At 39.7% G+C, this 20,563-nt stretch overlaps 1 protein-coding gene across 2 annotated transcripts in view; it reads right to left on the bottom strand.

Moving 5' to 3' along the window:
- FOXN1 (forkhead box N1) overlaps nt 1–18,316 on the bottom strand; it is a 53,736-nt gene extending 35,420 nt beyond the window's left edge. Inside the window, exons 1-2 of one of the 2 annotated variants that reach the window (XM_075589270.1) lie at nt 17,932–18,316; nt 14,533–14,664 (exon numbers count right to left, since the gene is read on the bottom strand). In XM_075589270.1, the coding sequence (XP_075445385.1) occupies nt 14,533–14,596 (64 nt within the window). In that variant the 5' untranslated portion in view covers nt 14,597–14,664; nt 17,932–18,316. The remainder of the gene's footprint in view (nt 1–14,532; nt 14,665–17,931) is intronic. The other variant, XM_075589271.1, reaches the window with a different exon arrangement.
- Nucleotides 18,317–20,563: the final 2,247 nt, after the last annotated feature.

Here is a 20,563-nt window from a genome sequence, read left to right on the forward strand (position 1 = left end):
ATCATTCTTGGCTCTAGCGACTCCTGTACTAATTTGAGTTTATTCTCTGACCCGCTAGTCAGAGTCATTAGATTTATTTCAAATGTAGAAGTTGACTGATCAAACTAATTAGGCGTATTTATTTTATTTATAAAATGTTTTACCAGGAAATAATATATTGGGAGTCACCTCTCGTTTGTAAGTATGTCCCGGGCACAGAGTTATGACGACAGAAACATGGTTACAAATACATGGTTACATAAAGGGAATAGAGTTTATACATTGAATTTACAGACATTTCAGGACAGTTAGAGATACCATTATTATAGGCGTATGCAAGTTACAGACCAGATTAAAATGCAAGACAGCTTTAGTTTTGAAAGAACTTAGACTGGTGGCGGCTGTGAGAGTCTCCGGTAGATTGTTCCAGTTGTGAGGTGCACGGTAAGAGAAGGAGGAGCGGCCGGATACTTTGATGAACCTCAGGACTGTGAACAGCCTCTTGGAGTCAGATCTCAGGTGATACGAGCTGCGTGTAGTAGGGGTAAGGAGCTTGATCAAACTAATTAGGCTTAAAGTTTGGACTGTTTTTGTTGTGGTTCTTAGAGGGACTATGAGTTTCTTTTTTTTTTTTTTTTAGAAATAAGCAAGAACCTTCCCTATAGTGATTGGGACATTATTAGAAAAAGTGGTGTAGAACTGACTGGGAATGTTCCACTGACCCATTTCTTTTATTAAAGATGGTTTTACTAATTCTGGTTTACATATATAACTTTTTTTTATTGGCCTAAGATTTACGTATCATTTTTTACTAGCCAAAAAAATTTGAGCCAGTAATAACCACGTGACACTGACACTGTGACACAGCAACATAGTAACTTGGAGTTACACTATATGTGTCCTCGGTTATCCAACACAATGCGCTCTTATAAATAGCATTGGCTAGTGAATCATCGTAAAGTGAAACCCATTTTTTGCCCATTGGTTTGTATTATAAAGGATCGGTGAGCGCCGTATAAGGTGTTTTGGCGTCAGGAGACTGCCCATTGACATGCATTATAAAGTGTGGGCTATGCCGTTCGTCGAAAAGGGAAACGTCGAAGAGCGAGGACCGCCAATAAAGTGAAAAGTACTCAAATTACCGTTGTAGCAGATGCTATTACCGTCATTAACGTGCAAGAAATAAACACAGTAAAACTTCCACGCGTTAAGAAGACAACTCACACTTTACCATGGTTTTCAATGGTGCTCGCCAAAACGTGCGGTGATAACCTCGTAGTGCCTGCTACAACTGTATTGCTACTTTGGTGAGTGTTCATTTTTGTTTTTAACCCTTTCATTGTTAGAGGGGCTTTGGATTTTATGGCCAAAAAAATTAAAAAAAGAATTCTGCCAGAAGAATGCTTAGTAAAAATTGGACCATTTAAAAAAAAATTTAATAAGTTTTTAGTACATTTCCACCTTTAGGTGCAGCAAATAAAAATACCACTTGTGAGCACATTCACATGTCTCAGACAGATCTGCAACCCTGCCTTTCACCATTATCACCCAGCATACAGTGTTCCCACTGCAACCAGGGATTCTGGGAAATGACATGCATGAGCACACATCTTTTCTTTCTAATCCATTTTAACATGGAGCCCTATGAGCGTATCCCTACATATTAGGCCCGTTCTATACAGCATGCGGCCGTGCGGCTGCGCGTTCCTATGCGAACGCGCGTACACGTGTCGCATGCTTTCCGTGTATATAGAGCCGGGAGCTGCAGGCAAGTGTATATGTGTGTATGTGTGTATATGTGTGTGTATGTGTGTGTATGTGTGTGTGTATGTGTGTGTATATGTGTGTATATGTTGTGTGAGTGAAATTAAGTCTTAAGTATGATTTTTTTTAATTTTATTTTTATTTGTGCAATTATTTACCCCCCCACACACACACATCAATACAAACACACATCCACGCATCCATGCATACATACACACACACATAAACACTAATACATACATTTGAGCGCAGGCAGCGGCGCGAAAATATGAATTTCTTCATCTTCGCCGCTGTATGTCGGCTCCCCTCTCCCTGCCGTGCGCACGTGTGGCACTTCTATAGAAAGGCTGACTGACGTCAGCCAACTAAAATTCCGCGCGCACGGCGTAGCGCACGCCCGCCACTGTAAAACGGCCCTTACACAGCTTTTCAGCACAGCCTTGGCTAAAGAAGTGCAGAGCCAGTAAACCTACTCACAGACAGTTGTTTTGACTTCTGGTTATACTGGCGTTGGAATCTGAAGCTGGGATTGGTTTCAACCACACATTAAATACTTTATGGTGGGTAAAAAAGTGACAAAAGCTTTCATATTCACATGTCTCAGACATGTCTGCAATCCTGCCTTTCCCCATCATCTCTTAGCACAGCGGTGCAGAAAGTGGGGGGCAGGAGATTTTTCTGGGGTGGGGGCGGAGGGGGGGGGCGTGGGCCATTGCAGGGGCCCTGTGCTCTTCCCTCAGGCATTAAAATTAAATGCTATTACTTACCTTGACTCTGCCGGTGTCACTCGTGTCCATGGCAACGCTGCATCAAATGACGGCGCGGGGTCATGTGATGTGACTTCACACACGTCAAATGACACTGCGGGACATGTGGCGTGACGTCACATGACCCCGCAGCATCATTTGACGCCGCATTAAGGTAAGGGAGGTGGCGCGAGCACCAGCGGAGGGAAGGCAGGGGGGCGCAGCTGCAAAAGTTTGCTCTCCCCTGTCTTACTGTAGCATACAGTGCTTCCACTGCAGCCAGGGATTTTGGGAAAGGATACCTTAGGTTGGAAAGTCATTCTCTATATGGATCATAGCAAATACAAGGTAGTGTGCAATTTATTATACTCTGTGAGGACATGCAAAAGAAAACAAAAAGCAACTATGATTACAAGGGCACAGCAATAAGATCAACATTACTAAGCTAGCACTGGGAAAACCTGATCCATACAACAAGAACTAAAAACGTTATCCTCAAAATGCAATCATTATTGCAGCATATCAAAGTGAATTATGTGATCTGGATAAGAAACGTAAATACAACCTGAAAATACATTTTGTTTATCTTTTTTTTTTCTTACACTAAAGTAGTAGATGGTAGGAAAAGCAGGGTTTTAAACCCGTCTTAGCGTAAGAGACCTACAAAATGTGGCACCCGTTTTACCCTTTCCAAAACTACTTTCAAATGACCAAATGTTCTTAGGAAGACAAACGTGCCTTGCATGGCAGGGAAAGGCTAAGGCTGACGTCTTAGTACTGGATATCGGCAGCTGAAAGTGCCTTTGACAAAAGGTCTATATTGTTACCGCATTTTGTAAATGTTGCATGACGGCCCTGAAGCTCTGATTACCAGGTCACTACTTAAAGAAAGATGTCAGAAAACCAAAAACGTGAGACCATGAAAGATAAGAACCAAGCTTGGCAATTCCGGATAATAGTAGCTGATAAATTAGTTTTGCATGGCTGGGGAACCTTTTGGCAAAAAGCCCTGGGTGAGACAATATCTTGTTGTGTGTCTTTGCTGGATTCAGAAGGAACAGGGAGAATTATGACACACTCACTCACACTTTGGCATCTTGCCGTCTGGGCTGTCAACTGCAGATTCCTACACTATCTCCTCAAATGGAGACGGAATATGGTTTCTTGATAAGTAGCCTGCCACTGTAGGACAATCACTAATGTGCAATCCTCTCGTCCCTTTCTTTCTATCATTTGACGGGGGCTATGTATCAAGGCCAAAGTGGTGCCATTCGAAGGCTAAAAGATATTGCACCAAAACGCATCAAAGAAAAATGTCTACACATTTTTAATGAGATTTGGTTCTTTGATACATAGAATACAGATATTTGCCACAGAATTCATCTTCAATACATACAGTATGCCCGAATGTCTATGGTGTAGAGTCTGAAAGAGTGACTTACTGGTAAGAACATGGATTTTGAAGAAGGTATATCTGGTTCAAATGCCCCTGTCTACTCCTTGTGAATTTGGGCAAGTAACTTATCTCTTTATGGGCCAGATTTACTGAACTGTGCTACTTCGTCAGACACATCGGATGTGCTGAAAGGCTCTGAAAGGTTTCTTATGGACTTGCACGCATTAGTAACAATATCCTCGTGAACCGTAAGCTGTTAGAGCCTGCCAACTTTTACATATAGCACTGTGTACATAGAAATACAACCATGTTATTACAACGTCTCGTACTGACTACTTCTCCATTGAAGACTCATCTTTTTCTTATTTTCCTTTTCATCAAATCCCCCAGCACATTTGAATTTGAGAAAAAATATTGATGTAAAGATTTGATGGCTTCAAAATAATTTCAAATGATCAATTACTCCACAGCAACCTTCCTTTATCTGTTAACTTTACCTGGGTGAAAAGAGCTTATATATTTGTTTTGGGGTTTTCTGAGGTAAGGTCTAAAATTGTAAAAACTATTCAATACATTAAAAACGATTAAATTACTTTTACAAATGGTAGAGCAAGTATTACTTTCCTGTGTTCCTTAAAGCAGCAAGTCTGCGCTTATCGATGTTTTCTTTGTGCATTTTAATTGCATGTAGTTGCTTTTTAAAATCTGATGCTTTGTTTAGGGGATATAGGCGTTTTAAATATTAAATGTCCAGGAGGTTACAATACAGCTCCCTCCAGAGCCCAGGGCAGGTAAAGGTTATTTTTTTTTTAAAGCATGAGATGCCCGGGGTACAAGATACTAACATTATATGAGTTAAACTCATAGGATTCTGGGGGAGTTTGCTGCTTTAATTTTACTGCACATATAATACTTGGACTCAAGCCTTTAACATCCAGTATAAAGCGACCTCTTCATACAGTACTTTCTAATCCCAAACTCATTCAAATTGATTATTAATAATAATAATAATAATAATAATAATAATACCTTCTGGTTTGTAACACTTTAAAGGTTGGCATTTAAAAGCATTCATTTTGATAATGCTTTGGTTGTCATCAATAATACAGAACGAGAGAAAGGTGCAAGGCCTGTCAGTCTCTCTCAAACAGCTCAGTAGGTTTTAAAAGACGTAAAAAAGGGGGGAAAGCACACAATTCAAGATAGAAATTTGCTGATGCTTTATCACGGGAACCAAGGGACCCCTCGGTATCTCCTCTTGCCAGTTTTTTTGTTTTAATAAATGCGGCCGTTCCTTGGCCTTTAAGGCAATGTTATTATCTAAGCTGCCGATTAATCCGTTGTCCTGTGATCGATCAGTGAAGATCCTGCTTCCCAGGGGCACCCAATATGGCTGCCTATTTCAAAAGAGGAAGTGGTGGGGCTTCCTAAATAGTTGGACTACATTAAAAAATCATTACAAAGGGGCGTAAAGAGTGGAACATTTTTCTCTCTCAATGCGCTATGTATAATCTAACACAACGCAACTGATTTATTTAAAATAAAAAATAGGATTTTGAATGGAAAGCTGCTTTAATTACCATTGCTCCACATCACCCACAGTTGCTTAATGATGCAAATGATGCTAAAAAAAAAAGTGCATAAAAAACAGAGCACAGCAGCAAAAATGGAGGGGCTACAAAACAGTAACTAAATTAAAACCAATGTAATGAGTAAAGTGACAACATGGCATAAGTGGAGCAAGCAACTCTAATGCGCTTCGCACATTTTTCGGCGCTTCGTCAAAGAGTATGTAACTCTATTGAAGATGGAGGTTTATGTAGCTTTCTCCCGCAACCGGAAGTGGCGTGGGGCCCGCGGCATAGACGGTATCAGCGAGACTGGAGTTGACGAGCAAACATCCATCAGCTGTCCACAGTGACCCCCTCCGGATGGAGGATCAAGTAATACTGTTAATCACACTATTTAAAAAGCAAAATACAATACATGATGTAGATAATAATAATAATCTATATCAAAAGAAATTAAAAACAACAATAGAACTTACTATGGAGCAAAAAAATTATGTAGAGCTAGGTTTATATATATATAAACCTAGCTCTACATACTTTTTTTTGCTCCATAGTAAGTTCTATTGTTGTTTTTAAATTCTTTTGATATAGATTATTATTATTATCTACATCATGTATTGTATTTTGCTTTTTAAATAGTGTGATTAACAGTATTACTTGATCCTCCATCCGGAGGGGGTCACTGTGGACAGCTGATGGATGTTTGCTCGTCAACTCCAGTCTCGCTGATACCGTCTATGCCGTCTATATTGTGTATATATATGCTCGAAATTACAAAATAGAATAAATCCCAATAATAGACATTAAATCTCTATTAAAACATATATTGGTGGTTTAAATAGATCACATATGAAAGTAAAGATTCCAAACCTCAAATCTATGTGTTTCCAAGTCATATTCTTATGAATAACACATACAGTGTGCTGTGTATTGGTATTTAAATGCTAGAAAAAGTAAACGCTTAAGTATTTAAACAGTATGTATAATAAAATTATTTTTTTTTCTCAAAAACTCAGAACTAGAGAAGCATATTAAACCATTAATATAATTATATTCCATTTTGAGCAACATTTCTTCATTAGATACCATACTCAATGATGCATTGATAGTCATTTTCTTCAAGCAAGTTGATACATTTCATCAGTTAATTGACTGTTATTTGTATTCAAGATCTGGAAGCACTGATCAATGGAACTTTGTTTCTTTTTTGTCTAGATGCTAAAACAAACTTCAGCTTCGTACAAATCAGCTTAGTACAGCCACATAGTACACTATAAAACACATGCACAACAGGTCAGATTTCAAACAGTCAATGAGTTTGTGACCTGTGGCTCCCAATGTAACTCATCTGTTATCTTAGCCCACTAAAAGCATTAGATAAAGGGTCGTTGTAATACACAAGACCGAACAAAGTGGTTCAACACAATGCTGTCCATCATGTTTCTGTGAGAGAGGGGTGAGCCGAGGCCCAGCATTCTAAAATTCATATGAAGATATAGGTTTGATATAACTATAGGTATAGATTCGGAGAGGGTGGGGAATTTATTCATGTGCTGATGACGCACAACCACACAGCAACTCCCATTCAAACCCAGGGAAGCTTTTCAATTAGCACTATCGCGCTTTAATGAAAAACCCATGAGGACAGAGGTTCTTAATTCCGTGCAGGGTTTAAGTATACCCCTCCTTGAGCACAGGTGGTTCAGTTAAAATGATAGGGCCATCTGTGCTAATGAGAGAATAGCCTTAAATCCTGCACTGTTAGTGGTCCTCAAGGACTGGAGTTTTGGGAACCTCTGCCCTAGGACACGGGTGCGCAAACTTCTTGAGCTGCGCCCCGCTGCCCGGGAGCCGCAGCATTTGCACCCCCCTCTCCCAATTACTCAGCGTCAAATGATGTCGCGGATCATGTGACATCACGTGACCCGCGGCGTCATTTGACGCCGTGTTGCCATGGCGACACGTCGCCAAAGACCCGCAGAGAGCAGGTAAGTGAGTTACAGAGGCCTCACGCCTCCCCCGGCATTTCATTTGGGGAAGAGTGCGGGGCCTCTGTAAACACCTTCGCCCCCCCTAAAAATTCTCCCGCCCCCCAGTTTGCATACCACTGCCCTAGGACACAGCTCCAAACTGTGTTGACATGGGAAGCCCAATTACTATACTTTGTTACTGCATCGAGGAACTAAATACGGTTGGTAACCTCTGCAGAAGATCATGTGAGGTTTGAAATAATAGAAGCCCTGGGCATCCCTAATGCTGAGGCATTTTCTGCAGACATTCACTACCCAGGTGCTAGTACGCAATGAGAAAATGGGAAACCGCATGCAACGATTAGACATTTCCCTGTGTCATTGGAACAGCTTAAAAAAAGAGGCTATTGTTAACAATGAGTTACCAATAGCTGTGATGCTCAACTTCAGTCCTCAAGGCCCCCCCCCCCCCCCAACAGGTCAGGTTTTAAGGATAGCCCCACCTTCAGCACAGGTGGCTCAGTCAACAACTGAGCCACTGATTGAGCAACCTATGCTGAAGCTGGGCTATCCTTAAAACCTGACCTGTTGGGAGGAGTCCTGAATACTGGAGTTGAGCGCCCCTGATATAGCAACATGCCAGAGCAAAGGGAAATTATGCTGCGCCCATAGAGGAGTCCAGTCCAATTCTATTCCACACGTTTCTCTTCACCTGCGTTTCCTGTCCTATTTCTCTGTATCATGCTGTTCATTCCTCTTGCACTTTGCAATTCCTAATTCTTTATCATTTTTCCGTTTCCCTGTGCGACTTTAACTCTTTCCTGGCCCTCATGGGGGCCCGCAACACATTGCTAAGCTGCAAAAGGGTTCATGCGCTGGGAAATTTGTGACATCCAACATCCATTCTTGCATAGCCGAGTCTCTTGTGTTTGTTAATATATTTTACAGGTGCAGTCCTGCCCAATATCAGCTTTGGACTAAACACAGTATTTGAAATATGACCATAGAATACCATATTTGTTTCTAATGCAATCTCTGTGTAATGCGCCAGGCATAAGCTTACTGTATAGGCGTCCAAAATGGTCATGTAGCAAAAGGTGGCACTGCGAGTGCTCATTTGCCTGTCATTACCCAGAATCCCTGGCTGCAGTTGAAGCATTGAATGCAGTGGCAGACTTACCTTTTTGCTGCCCATAGGCTCGGGGGTGGCCCTCCTCCGCAGCGTAGCGGCACCATGACATCGGGTCGCTCTGACAACGCGACGCTGCAGGAGTGGGCCGCTCCGGAGAAGGTAAGACTCACACACAAATTGCTACCCCCCCAAAAAAATTGCAGCTTTAGGCTACAGCCTAGTCAGCCTTGGGGGAAATCGGCCCCTTAGATTGTATGGTAAGAGATAGTGGGGAAAGACAGGGTTGCATCCCTGTCTGAGACATGTGAATGTGCTCACAAGTGGTATTTTTATTTGCTGTACCCTGTACGGTAGAGGGTTTTTGTCACTTTTTTTTTTTACTTATCATAACTTATTTAATGGGTTGTTAATACAACCTCAAAACCTAAGTATAAAGGATTTTACTATTAAGGATGGTGTCTGTATCAGGAAGATACTGCCCCATTGTCTTGCGTTGTGGAGTACGTTGGCATGTTATAAATAAATTAAAATACAGGCAGTCCCCGCATTAACGTACGCAATGGGCCCGGAGCATGTATGTAAAGCGAAAATGTACTTAAAGTGAAGCACTACCTTTTTCCCACTTATCGATGCATGTTCTGTACGGCAATCGTCATATACGTGCATAACTGATGTAAATAACGCATTTGTAACAGGCTCTATAGTCTCCCCGCTTGCGCACAGCTTCGGTACAAGTAGGGAGTCAGTATTGCTGTCCAGGATGTGCTGACAGGCGCATGCGTGAGCTGCTGTTTGCCTATTGGCTGATATGTCCTTACTCGCGAGTGTACTTAAAGTGAGTGTCCTTAAACCGGGGTATGCGTGTAGTGAAATATAGAAATGTGATGGGTGCTCCAACAGTCCTGGAATCTCTATGTATATTCATCAATCATGTAAAAACAGTGAAAGCTCAAATGATGGAGTGGGTAAGTTACTGGGTGAGTGACTATAATATTCCACTGAAAATCTCATGAAGGCAACAGAAAAAATATGTATGACACACTTCGCTGTACCTCATTGGAAATAGATATGATGAAATTGAGCACTCACCCCAGTTAGTAGTGATGAAGATCCTTGTGGATTTATATCTTTGAAAATCTTACCCACTCCTAGAGCTCACTGAAATCCTGGGGGCGTGTCCAGCCGCTGGTTGAGTTCCAAACGATCCAAAATATGTAAAGAAATGCACAAAGCAGCGCACTGCCCAGGGACACGGGTGTATAAAAATAAAGTATGAATTTATTGTCAATCAGACATAGCAAACAAGGGGGTACAAACCCTCCAACGCGTTTCACACAACAAGGTGCTTTATCAAGGAGGGTTTGATAAAGCACCTTGTTGTGTGAAACGCGTTGGAGGGTTTGTACCCCCTTGTTTGCTATGTCTGATTGACAATAAATTCATACTTTATTTTTATACATCTGTGTCCCTGGGCAGTGCGCTGCTTTGTGCATTTCTTTGCATATTTTGTATGCGTGTAGTGAGAATACACTTTCTAAGGTCTGCATACTACTGTGCCCCGGACACCAAAATATGTTGTTGATCATTTCAGGCAGTCATTTCTTGTGCCTGTAGATTCAATGTAGTAACTGCAGCCATTAGTACTGTACACAAATTATTATATAAATGATTATTTGTCCTGAACCCCATTATTAGTGCGGTACAAGTTGTATGCTTGCCACAAGGTATTATGTGAGTCACATAATTAGAATTTAGGAAACAAAATGTTACTGCAGCATAGGCTTTCTTTCTTTGTTACCTTTAGCAACGTTTATTTACGGCTATTTTATAAATAAACTGTGCCCGCTACTCTTACTTGTTGCGGTCTGGCCGTAACAAATGAGGAAGCCTCTGCTCTGGCACAATAAATCCTTTCTTTGGGATGGATCTGATAAGAAGAAAACTTGACTAAGGAACAGTTGGTGCCTCTACGTGTCTGTCAGTGATGTACCATGTGCTACGTCTCCGCAGTGATGACTGAAAGGAAAAGCTAAAACATGTCTACGGTATTAGTGCATTGGTCATGAGGTTGGGCTTTGATGAGTGGTCCCTATTGTTTCCACATCCTACCCCCTCCCCATTCCACTTTCTTAGTTCACCTAGGGATCCTATACCATCTTCCCTTCTTTACTACAAAGGCGTGTTCCTTGTTCCACCCTAATTGTTTCTGTTCTTGGCTGTGGCAGTTTGTTTTATACTGGGTGTGGCATAAACCCACATGAAAGTGTTGCAAACTCCTTTTCCCCCTGTTTTGCTTTCTCAGTACAATATTCCAAAACCGGGACTACTGTACCTGTACAGAACATCAATTATCAAGCAATCCTCAGTCACTCCCACCGACCTGCTGGGAATCGCCTAGAACTTAAGCCCTGTAATTATCTATCTTTTGTGGCATGTAGTTCAAAAATGTTTTTTTTGTATGCTTATGTGAGATCCATTAAGTGCTGCATTTTGTTTAGTCTGAGAGAAGCAGTGTTCTGCTAGAAAAGATTTTTGTACCGTTTTGGGCTGGAATTGTAAGTGATTTGAAGTCATGCAGTATGATTTAAAAACGTCTTTTTATATTACTAGCAATGTTGTATAGACAGTTTAGATGCAGCCATATGAATATAAAACAATATACTATGGCTAATTAAAGAAACAATTCAAATTGGGAAATAAAATGTGTATGTACAGGTGTGTCGACGAGTATTCTAAAACTTGCCTTGGAAAATCTGGGGCTATCACCAACAAGATCCAGGTACATGTGGAACATTTCAGTGACATTTCTGCAGAGACTAATGGCCAATCGGATTAACACAGCAGGGGTCCCTGGCAGTCCCATTCAGTTTGAATGGGACTGCCAGGGACCCCCGCTGTTAATCCGATGGGCCATTAGTCTGTCTGCAGAAATGTCACTGAAATGTTGCAGCATGTACCCAGCATGTACCCAGCATGTACCTGGGCCTTGTTGATGATTGCCCCAGATTTGTTTTAGAATACTCGTCGGCACTACAGTAGTAATTAATAGAGAGACTGTTTCTTACCCTGATTGTTACCAGAGGGGCCAATGGAATGATTTGCTGACCATTTAAGTAGTAGCAAAGGGGTTTAAAAAAAGTTGGTTAGAAATGAGGCAGCTTGCTAATTCTAAGGCAACAATATTGCCACTTGTTTTTTTGATTACTGGATTAATAATTATAACTTGTACATGTTCTTCCAGTATTTAAAATATATCTTACGTCTGTACTTTACTGTGGAGTTAAAAAAAAAATGTAATGATGACAGGTGTCATCTACGTATCCTTATCATAAAGAAAGTTCTTGCTGTGAAACTAACACTATAACAGCCATTTTTATGCAGTGTATCAAAGTTTGCACTATGAACCTCTTGTGTCCTGAATGATCAACTTGCCATTTTTGGAGATTAAATGGGGAATAGGAGTGGGGGGGGGGGGGGGAGGCAGTGAAGTATAAAAGATGAAGATATGAAAAAAAAGACTGGCCTAGAACATTATCAATGTGCAAGTACTTGGCAGGTATACATACAGTTAATGGTACATTAACTTCCATTTAGTTGTGTGTTACCCAATTCTTGCATTTAATACTTGAAGCAGCCGCAACCAGATCATAAGAATGCCAAATCGTTCACGATACGTTTGCCTTTATACATAGACTCAATGGAGTTGGGTCACAATACTTTCAATGTCTAGAAGAGGCAAAGGTATTGTAACCCTATAGAGCTAAAAGAAAAAGTTGTAAGAGAACTCTGCTTTGGCACAAACACCAGCAATAAAATAGAACAGTAGAAAAATATTTAAATGAATGCAATGGTGCTCAGAAACCAGGTGCAGGTAACTATGTGTGGAAAAGAAAACCGATCAAATGGCATGTAAGGCTTTACAGCAGATTAGAAAATGAGCACACAAAATCGACTTAGGTCCAATCAATCTCTTTTTCCGCACATTCATTACATTGAAAATAAAATCAGCAGTGTATCTGTATAACATAATGGAATTCAGAGTAGCTGTTTAGCAAGAAAGATGAGAGCATTACATCACACTTCTTTGTTTTATCTGGTGGACTTTTCTCTCCTTAACAGAAGAAAAAAAAAGTAATTCGTTTTCTAAGAAATTCCAGTGATTTCACAAGCTCAAACCTGACCAATACAAAAAAATGCACCCTTCAGATTAAATAATAAAATCTCCAAATTGTTGCATGTGGTTTGTGACAAAACATTCATGTAGCAAACATCAAGTCCACTATTGGATTATCCAAGAAAAGCGCGCCAATTAGGTTTGGATTCCATATACAAATCACATTAGTCTTCTTTCAAATATATTTTGCATCAGTATATCTGTCAAGGATAGCCTTTGTTTCTCTATTTGGCGAAACCAAGGTCAGTGGGACATCAAGGTCAAATGCTGTGTGTGGCATCTGCAACTTTTGTTTAAACAAAGGAGACCCACTACCCAAGAACGCCTTACTAAATCTTACAGTAAGTCCTATTGAAATGAATGTCACCCCTTTATACCTTTGGGCCTTTATGTCTTGCATTCTCTGTATTGGTTCTTGCTCCAGAACTGACCCACCAGTGAAGACAATGACCTTACATATTAGGGATGCTCGCTCTTTTAAAAGACAATCCAATTTAGAAATTGCAGTCCTCTTAACATTGACAACATTTTAAAAAGATTTAGAAAACAAAAGCAGCTGATGCTTTGCTATAGGATATGAGATGGATATGAGCCTATTGTTTTGTTTGGCATCTCGGCTAAATTCAGATGTCGTAGGCAACTATTAAGAAAATTACCAGAGTCTTAAGGGACACAGCCCGAGGGCTACTAAAGGAGGGGCACTGATATACCACACATTTTAAGTGTTTGATCTGCATAATGTATTGTAATGTATTCCTGTTTAATTGTCTTAATATTTTAAGTGCATTCTCTTGGCTGTGCTGGGACAACTTGTGAGCTCTGGGCAATTGTTAAAGTTAGACCATTGTTGGTAAGAAAATTGTATTTTGTACTAACAGCTAAATCAGCAAAGAAAAACTGTCATCTTCCTAACACCCACGTTAAACTAGCATTGCCACCTACTCGGCCATTTTCAGCTAAGTGGCCAAGTAAAAGCCCTAGTTATTCAGCATATAGTATTTACTGTACTCATATATGCACACTCCCGAAATGTTTATCCTCTCATTCCAGTTACCAATGAGAACGTCATTTTCATGGCTGCTGAGGAGGTCTATAAGTTAAAGTGTCATGGTGCAAGGGGGCAAATATTCCAACTTCTTTTTCAACACACCTAAACATTGAATTAATCGGTTTTCGTAAGGTCCTTCTCTGTTTCTGTTTTCATGGCATACACGTGGCAAAAGCCTAATGGAAATTTACATCAAAAAGGCAGTTTACCTTTGTAACGTTCTCCAGCCAAGCAAAGAACCACTGTCTTTTAAAGACCATTTGTCCAATAAGAATAGCCAGTTTTTTTTTGGTGTGATGATTTTATGAAGCTGCATAAAATGGTACCCATTAAGTACCTGGAATGGAAATGCATTAATTCCCTTTGCATTAACCCCTGCAGTGCCAGCGAGGTATGAAGCACATTGGGGCTTATTCTGTAAGCCGAGATCGTCATTTTGGCGATCTCACACGGATAGCCCCATTGACTTCCATGGGGTTTTACAGAATATGCCCTATTGCAGACTGCTTACAGAGAAAGGGTCAATAACTGCTTCCTGCCTTTCCAGGCTGTTTAACTACAACCTATGTGAAACATAGCCGTTTGTCACAACCATTTCAGATATATTTACCAGTGCTGCGATTGACCCTTATCTTAATTGGAACACACAAACAAATCCATTCTTCAGTGCACCTAAATATAAATATATACAAATATAATACTTGGAGTAGGAGTCATTATGTAACATCATTCTTAAAAGCAGGATGCTTTACCAGACTGAGAGTTAACCATCGTGTTGTTTTCCAGGGGAGAGTAATCGTCCTTATCAGATTCCATGTGGTCACATTAGATGAAACTTGTTGCTTCAACATCCATCAGAGTGTACTGTGTGCCGGGCTTATTTCCTGTGGGAAAGGAATACAAGGTCAAAATATATAATTAACTAAAACTGGTGTTTTTCCTTCTTCTAATAAATGGCACTTACAATAGCCCTACGTTGTCACCCAAGTCTCTAAATTAGCTCCAGGAATTAATCGGTAGTATTTCGAGAATAAGCTTTGGACTATATAGTGTTAATAATTCAAATGCCTCAGTGTTAAAGCTTCAAAATTCATGTGGTCAGACGTAGCAGACATTCCGGCACTTGCCGGCGTTCGCCAGCGGTTCAAATAATGTGTTGGCTCCGCCCCTTTTCCCATGCATGGCTAATGGAGAAACAATGTTGTCTGCTCCCACGTTGTGTGTGTCGCTCTACAACGCGCCAGCGGGAGCAATAATGTCTGCTACATCCTACCTGCAAATAGTTCACCAAAATGGGGCTTTATAAAACAATCCTCAAACATAATGAGCGAGACGACAATGAAATGAAAAGCCCTAATGAAATATTAATGAAAGCCCTGTGTTGATTCTAATTAATTTACTTCTTCAAAGAGTCATCTGGTTTTGGAATTTGCTATGACATTAGTGACGGAAGAATACTGAAACCTATAAGTAATGTTAGCCATTTTCTGGGTGCAGGGATTGCTATTAAAATAGTTGCAATGCATTGCAGTTCGCCATGGCAGGGAACATGTACAGGTTCTAAATTGCAGTTCTTTTGTTTGAGCTAAAAGACATATGATAGCATCATTATTTGCATTCCCAGTTCTACCAAGTGGTCCTAATTGTGGGTCAAGAAGGAATTTGTGTCTGCGTTTGCCCCATGCTTGTGTTATAGGTCTTTTGTAGGATTAGAGTCCCAGATTTGACAACGCCGGTTGTAAATACTGAACTATATTTGGGGTAAGGAACAAATGCATTGAAAGACGCAATTTATATGCACATATCTCCAAAAAAAAAAAAAAGTTGCCGCATGATTTAAAAAAATGGTTTCATATGGGGACAAAAAAAGAACCGGGTTTGTTTTTTCTTCTTCTTTTCAGTGCAGCCGTAAAAAAAGACATTAAACAAATCTTTTATATTTGATGCCGATCATGTGACAGGAGTTTATTGCAAGACAAACTTGGCAGAGGTTTTTGAAGCTCATCCAAGAGGAATAAAGTGACCAGGACATCGATTAATGTCGCTCTCGGAGAGAAAGAGAGAGAGAGAAAGAGCGACACCATGTCACACAACATCACTGGTGGCCTATGTGTCTACTCAACTCCTATATGCAGTTTAATAAATAATATGTGGTGTTGAACCTGTTGAAGCAGCATCTTGGAGAAGTGATGATGCATGCTGCAGTTTCTATGTATGCGCTGCATGTCAAAGTCTCCCGTTTACAACACGGGAGACTTTGTATCAAAGAAACAAATCTCATTGCCTTCAAATGGCCTTTTATTGTATGATTAATCTGATTCTATTTTTCGCCGAAAAACTGAACAAGCAGTCTCTTATCTAACATTGCTTTCCAAACCAAAAGGGGGTCTGCTTATCAAGGCAAAAATGGGCACATAAACTACAACACGTATTAAATATAATTGAAAAAAGCCCAGTGGAAAGCAATGCGCTTCTTTTTCTTCTTTTCTTTAATACGCATGGTACTATTTTGTGGCTGAGAATGATTGCACCAGTTCTGTGCTGATACATAAACCCTTAAGGTCTTTCACATTTTAAAACAGATTTGGTTAGGAAAACATTGCTTGAGCACAATATTACAGCCCTATATTACTACAAGTTTGATTATTATTTTTTTTTTTTCATAAAGCACTTTTAATTGTAAAATTCTTTACAATTCGTCATCAAGCTCCAGGCATTACTGCCGGCATGTCAATCCTGGCAACACATTTCTTAAATAAATTGACCGTTTGGTTTTCTAAATCAATTTTGCATATGTATTACCCTCAGTTTTGTGGCCTGGAGACTTTGATAAATATACCCGTACAAGATATCCAAGTCTTGTGTTGCAGTTGGGATGATTTGGTAAATGACCTCCAAATGTGAGCTTTTGCAATTTGGCAAAATTAATGAAAAATCCCCAATATTTCACAAGAAGAAGAATTTTGGACATCCCTTGTTCCCTGCTCTCTTTCCCTTGTAGAATGAACACCTGCTTTCAGTGACCTACCAAACCATCAAACTTTCAGATATCCTGTTATGAATTAAATAGAAATAGCCGTGTTAGTCCAGTTGCAATAGTTCAAATAAAAAAAGGTACAAACTAATACTGAAGTACTCAGAGAACCTGTTACAAATACATCCTCCCTATCACTAGCAAAGTGTGCTGGAGGCACGCTCTCGTTTACAAGAAAACTAGAATATCTCCTTATTATGCTTATTTAAGCTTTTTTAAGTTTTCTTTTTTACATTATGAAACCATTATTATGTTATGTTTGCACTTTTCTGCGTTGGGTAAATCCTCCAGAACTGCGTTGGAATTAACCTCTTTAAGCGATCGGCAGCAGATGTCAGGAAAGCAAAAAAAACAAAAAAACAAGTTTCACACATTTGACGGTGGTGCAAATTATAATGGGTCAAAGAACTATTTGCGTCACCTTTACACACGTCCCACATCTCATGCCAGAGCAAAGCTGTTCACATGACAGCGGCTCTACTTCTAACTTTGGCAAATAACTTCCTTAAACTTTTTTCTTCCCTGCAGAGTAATATGTTGCTCTAGCATTGATGGAGTTAGACAATTATTTTTTTTTGTGTGTATTATATATATATGTGTGTGTGTGTGTGTATGTGTGTGTGTGTATATATATATATATATATATATGTATGTATGTATGTGTGTGTATGTATATATATATATATATATATATATATATGTGTGTGTGTGTGTATGTGTGTGTATGTGTGTGTGTGTATATATATATATGTGTGTGTGTGTGTGTGTGTGTATATATGTGTGTGTATATATATATATGTATGTATGTATGTATGTATATATATATATATATTGTCTTATTTCTATAATATTACATATTTGCTCGAATTCAATTATTTATCATTTTATATGTCCACCTAAAAATTCTTTACGCATTGAATTGAACAGAGTTATACAGTAGCACATTAACCGTATTAAGCGCGAGACACTGAACAATTTGAGATATTACAGCATGACATATTTGTGAGAAAAAAAAGGCATTATTTCCAGTGGAAAATTCGTCTTAAATTAAATTTGGTTCTTTAATTATCCTTTAACACGTTATTAAATACCCCCTTTTGGGCTCTCTGACACTTACCTGTGTCTGATACCTCTGCTCTGCTGCACAGGTTGTCCTTGCAGCGTGCTGTAGATACAGAATTCTCAGCTCAGGCTCACAGACGTTTAATCACTACCGTGTTCCAATTGGGAATGTCGCACGGACTGGCTGGCTTCAGCAACAGGCATTAAATAGATGAGCTGGAGAAAGGGGTTTCTGATGCTCGCTTACTTTGGCTTTCACGCCCGAGTTCTTCAACGCTGGTGGAGAGATGTCAACAGTTTCCCCTTACCTTCCTACTGAAGCACATCGGCGTGCTGCTGCTGTAGCCTAGGAATTAGATCAGGAAACATGTCAGAAGTGGAGAGGATTCAAAAAAAGCATGTTGAAATAGATCTGAGATTACATCAGTAGAAATAAAGGCAGGCAGCTGACTGTGTGAGCCAATTATTATATCAGCTCTTGTTCGCCTCAGGCAAATCTACATATATATCTATTAAAAAAAAGAACCAGTGACTAAGCTGCAGGTTTTTCACTCCTATGTCTGCCATGTGAGTGGATGAGCATTAGTAGCTCTGCACACTGGTCCTGCAAGTATTAATACTCGTTTGTGCTCCACTCAGCAACTTGCAATTTTCTTGCTGTGTTTTCAAGGTTGCAATCTGTGAGGTCTCACTCACTGCTTATAGGGGGTGAGTCTGACTCATAATAAGCAGTCTTGCTCTACATTAAAGTGGCAATCCAAGCTTCCGTTGTTTTTTTAGCATTTTTGTTATGTTTAACATAGACGGGGGAGCTGAACCCCATTCATTTCAGCTCTGGGGACCCCCTGCCCTTCCGCAGATACTTGCCTCTGTAGGAGGTGCCGGTAGCCACTCGGCTAGCAGAGATCACATAATATCAGAGTTTCAAAGCTCCTGCGCCCTGCGGGCCAATAGGAAGCCGTGATGTCATCAGTTACGGCCTCCTATTGACACATGTGATGGGGGAGCTTTAAACTTTGCAGAGATACCGGCACCCCTTTCGGATGTCTGTATCTCGGGAAAAAGGGGGTCCCCGAAGCTGAAATTAAGGGGGTTCAACTCCGGAGACCCCCTGCTTCAAATCTGTGTTGAAAAAAACGGCTAGGATTGCTCCTTTATAATTCTCCTCCCCCCCAAAAAAGCCTACATGACTTTAACTCATATAATATTAGTACATTGCTCCCTAAGCAAGCTATGTTCTTGAAAACAAAAAAATGAACAAAAATGTTTTAGTGTTAAAGCTGCAGACCAAGCAATATCGTACATGTGTTTTTTTTTGTTTTTTTTTTTTAAATAAATCAGTTCTGTACTATGAGAAAATACTTAGAATAAACAAATGATCACTGATAAGATTGACAGGGGAATAATTACAAATTTAATGCAAGTGAATAAAAATAAATAAATAAAACAACAAACACTTGAATGTTGGGCTAGAGACACTAACAAAGCGATGACATCCGGAAGGGATAAAATTGAAACCCTACTTACAGCAAGGCTGATTGGTATAAGCCCGTAGCAGAATTGTCCTTTACTTCAAACCAAAGCCTGTGTGGTGGATGGTATAACACAGGTTATAAACATTTGTTTATTGTTGTTTTTAGTTGCACTATGATCTTTTTCTCTTTTCTTTCTTGTTTTTGTCTTATTTGTTTGTTTGTCCTCCCATGAGACTTAATTGAAGATCCCTCCCTGGATTTCTCCCCAGTCATATTGGACTTTATATTTGGTCAGACTTTATTTATATTCATTTTTGGAGGCGCCGTTTTTTTGTTTTTATTATCTGTATTGGTTTGTGTGAATCTTTTGCCTTGGCAGCCCCCACTTTAACTTTTAAAGTGCGTTTATTATATGTTAGTCCCCTATGTGTCACTATTTTTATTTGTAGCATTAGCGCTGTTCTCACTGCTCTTCCCTTTTAAGAGAAAATACTTGTAGCATTTAAAAAAAAAAAACAACTCTGACATTTTTAATGTATTATAATGTATCAAGCATTTTTTTGTTTCTATTGCAACCATTTACAAAGTCACATCCCCGTCCTCTTCTGAAACAGGCTGTGGCACATCCCTTTTTGAGCCCTGCCCTCTCTCTAGCAGTGCACCAATTGTATCTAGTGACTGCCTGGTCACATGATCTTCCCCACAGAACTTTGCATCTTTGGTCCTCTTCTGCGGCACTGACAGCCATTTAGTGAACCCCCGAGCCGAATCTTTGCCGATCGATCTGCAACTTAGCGAATTACTCATCATTGTGTGGATTGTATTGATGGACATATTAAATGGTAAACAAAATTAAAAAAAAATGTAAAAAAAAATGCAGCTTGGACTGCTGCTTTAAAACTAATAATTTTCATCATCTCTAGCATTTGAAGTTACCGTGGTAACCTTTGGGCTGCACTGGGTTCTGGGGAACTCTCTATTTTAACATCCCTTACACCTAATATATTAAATGCTCAATTAAAAAGATAAAAGCAGCGTTGGAAAGAGAAGAAGAAATCTCAAAGTAATTAAAAAAATAGAAGGAAAAAAAAAAAGTTAATCCACATGGACTGCTGCGTTAGCATCAATTGCCTAGTAGACTTCATTGGAGCATCATTCTGCGAAGTTAGGATTTTAGAATGTTCCTGATCTTCCTTTTTTTTCTTGGGAAAA

The sequence above is a fragment of the Ascaphus truei genome, chromosome 3 (genome assembly GCF_040206685.1).
Source record: "Ascaphus truei isolate aAscTru1 chromosome 3, aAscTru1.hap1, whole genome shotgun sequence".
Classification (NCBI taxonomy): Eukaryota; Metazoa; Chordata; class Amphibia; order Anura; family Ascaphidae; genus Ascaphus; species Ascaphus truei.